General features: G+C 46.6%; 1 protein-coding gene across 2 annotated transcripts; it reads left to right on the forward strand.

Moving 5' to 3' along the window:
* Positions 1–215: 215 nt before the first annotated feature.
* On the forward strand, positions 216–1168 carry LOC129297621 (uncharacterized). 2 transcript variants are annotated; one of them, XM_054935954.1, is made up of 2 exons: positions 216–646; positions 797–1168. In XM_054935954.1, exons 1-2 carry the CDS (start codon positions 413–415, stop codon positions 1031–1033), a joined length of 471 nt encoding a protein of 156 aa, XP_054791929.1. In that variant the 5' UTR covers positions 216–412; the 3' UTR covers positions 1034–1168. The 2 variants fall into 2 exon arrangements, with proteins under 2 accessions (XP_054791929.1, XP_054791928.1); XM_054935953.1 differs by having other exon boundaries at positions 236–646; positions 767–1168.
* The last annotated feature ends 73 nt before the right edge of the window (positions 1169–1241 follow it).

Raw genomic sequence — 1241 nt, forward strand, 5'->3', positions numbered from 1 at the left:
ATGGGTAAAAAACTGGAGGGCAACAAAAACAGCCACTCTAGAATAAAATTCACCAATGGGCCTTCATCTGTGGCCTGCCTGCCTGCCCAATTAGATTGATACACTCGTCGTCGCTTTTTTGTGGGACGTGCCCGGATTCGTATTTTGGGTTCTACTATCTGAAGAGGGTTGAGTCCAACTGGCATGGAATCCTCGGCCATATGAGAGTTCGTTTCCTTTTTCCAGAAATCACATCCACACCGACAAGTTATCAACGTCACCATTGGAAAACTCTACAACAGTGTTTTGACAACCACCGCACCAAAATTATATGACAATCTAAGCCAGCCTGATCGAATGGCATCGGCAAATCTCACTTCCCCGTTCTCTGTCAACACTTGTTCTGTCCCGGCCCAGATTCCCTCCATCTCGGATGCACCGGAATATGTGGATCAATGCTAGTGGTGCTTCTAGACTCTCCTATTTCCCTCTTTCTCACTCTCATTCTCCTTATCTTCCTCTTCCGCTTTGCCATCCTGTTCCTCTTCCTCCTTCTCCTCTTCATTTTCTGCGCCAACCTAGTTCACCTCCTTTTCGACGTTCTGTCTCCCTAATGACCTCTCCTCCAGCTTCTTCCGCCTCCGATCACTCCTCTCCCATCAAAACGGTATGCTCTCGCTTCTCTTCCTTGTTCAATTTTATCAGTCTCTTCCGTTTCTTGGTCGTGTCGCCCTTTTGGGGATTTTTTTTTTTTTATCAAATGCATTTTAGTGAATTTCGTGTGCAGGAGAGGGTTATGATCAAGGGTCGGGTTCAGGGTGTGTGGTACAGGAATTGGACCATTGAAAATGCGACGCAATTGGGGTTGAAAGGTTGGGTGAGAAACAGGAAGGATGGGTCTGTGGAGGCTCTATTCTCCGGAAGCCCTGAAGCGGTGCAGGAAATGGAGCAAAGGTGTCGCCGAGGCCCCCCTGATGCTGTGGTTACGGGGCTCGAGGTTTTCCCGAGCCAAGACGACCCTGGCACTGCATTCGAGCGCAAGCCTAGTGTTTGATTACTCTTTGTAAAAAGAGTGGTTTCTCATTGCCCTAGTTACTATAGGTACTCACTGTCGTCATAAACAGCATAAAAAATGTATCTAAACATTGAATACTCAGAGGAATATATATGGACCGTGTGGTTGTGACAATCTGATATCTAGTTATAAAGCGTATGGTCTGCTTCAATACTCTGGTTTTGTGAAGAATGCTGCTTTTGCTTCT

The sequence above is a fragment of the Prosopis cineraria genome, unplaced genomic scaffold (genome assembly GCF_029017545.1).
Source record: "Prosopis cineraria cultivar Desert tree isolate PC_DT_omini unplaced genomic scaffold, ASM2901754v1 PC569, whole genome shotgun sequence".
Taxonomy (NCBI): domain Eukaryota; kingdom Viridiplantae; phylum Streptophyta; class Magnoliopsida; order Fabales; family Fabaceae; genus Prosopis; species Prosopis cineraria.

Bases quoted from the DNA above. Each gene is read 5' to 3' on its own strand.
- LOC129297621 (XM_054935953.1), top strand. From the start codon at position 413: ATGCACCGGAATATGTGGATCAATGCTAGTGGTGCTTCTAGACTCTCC. The intron at 647-766 runs GTATGCTCTCGC...TTTCGTGTGCAG, and splicing joins ACTCCTCTCCCATCAAAACG to GAGAGGGTTATGATCAAGGG.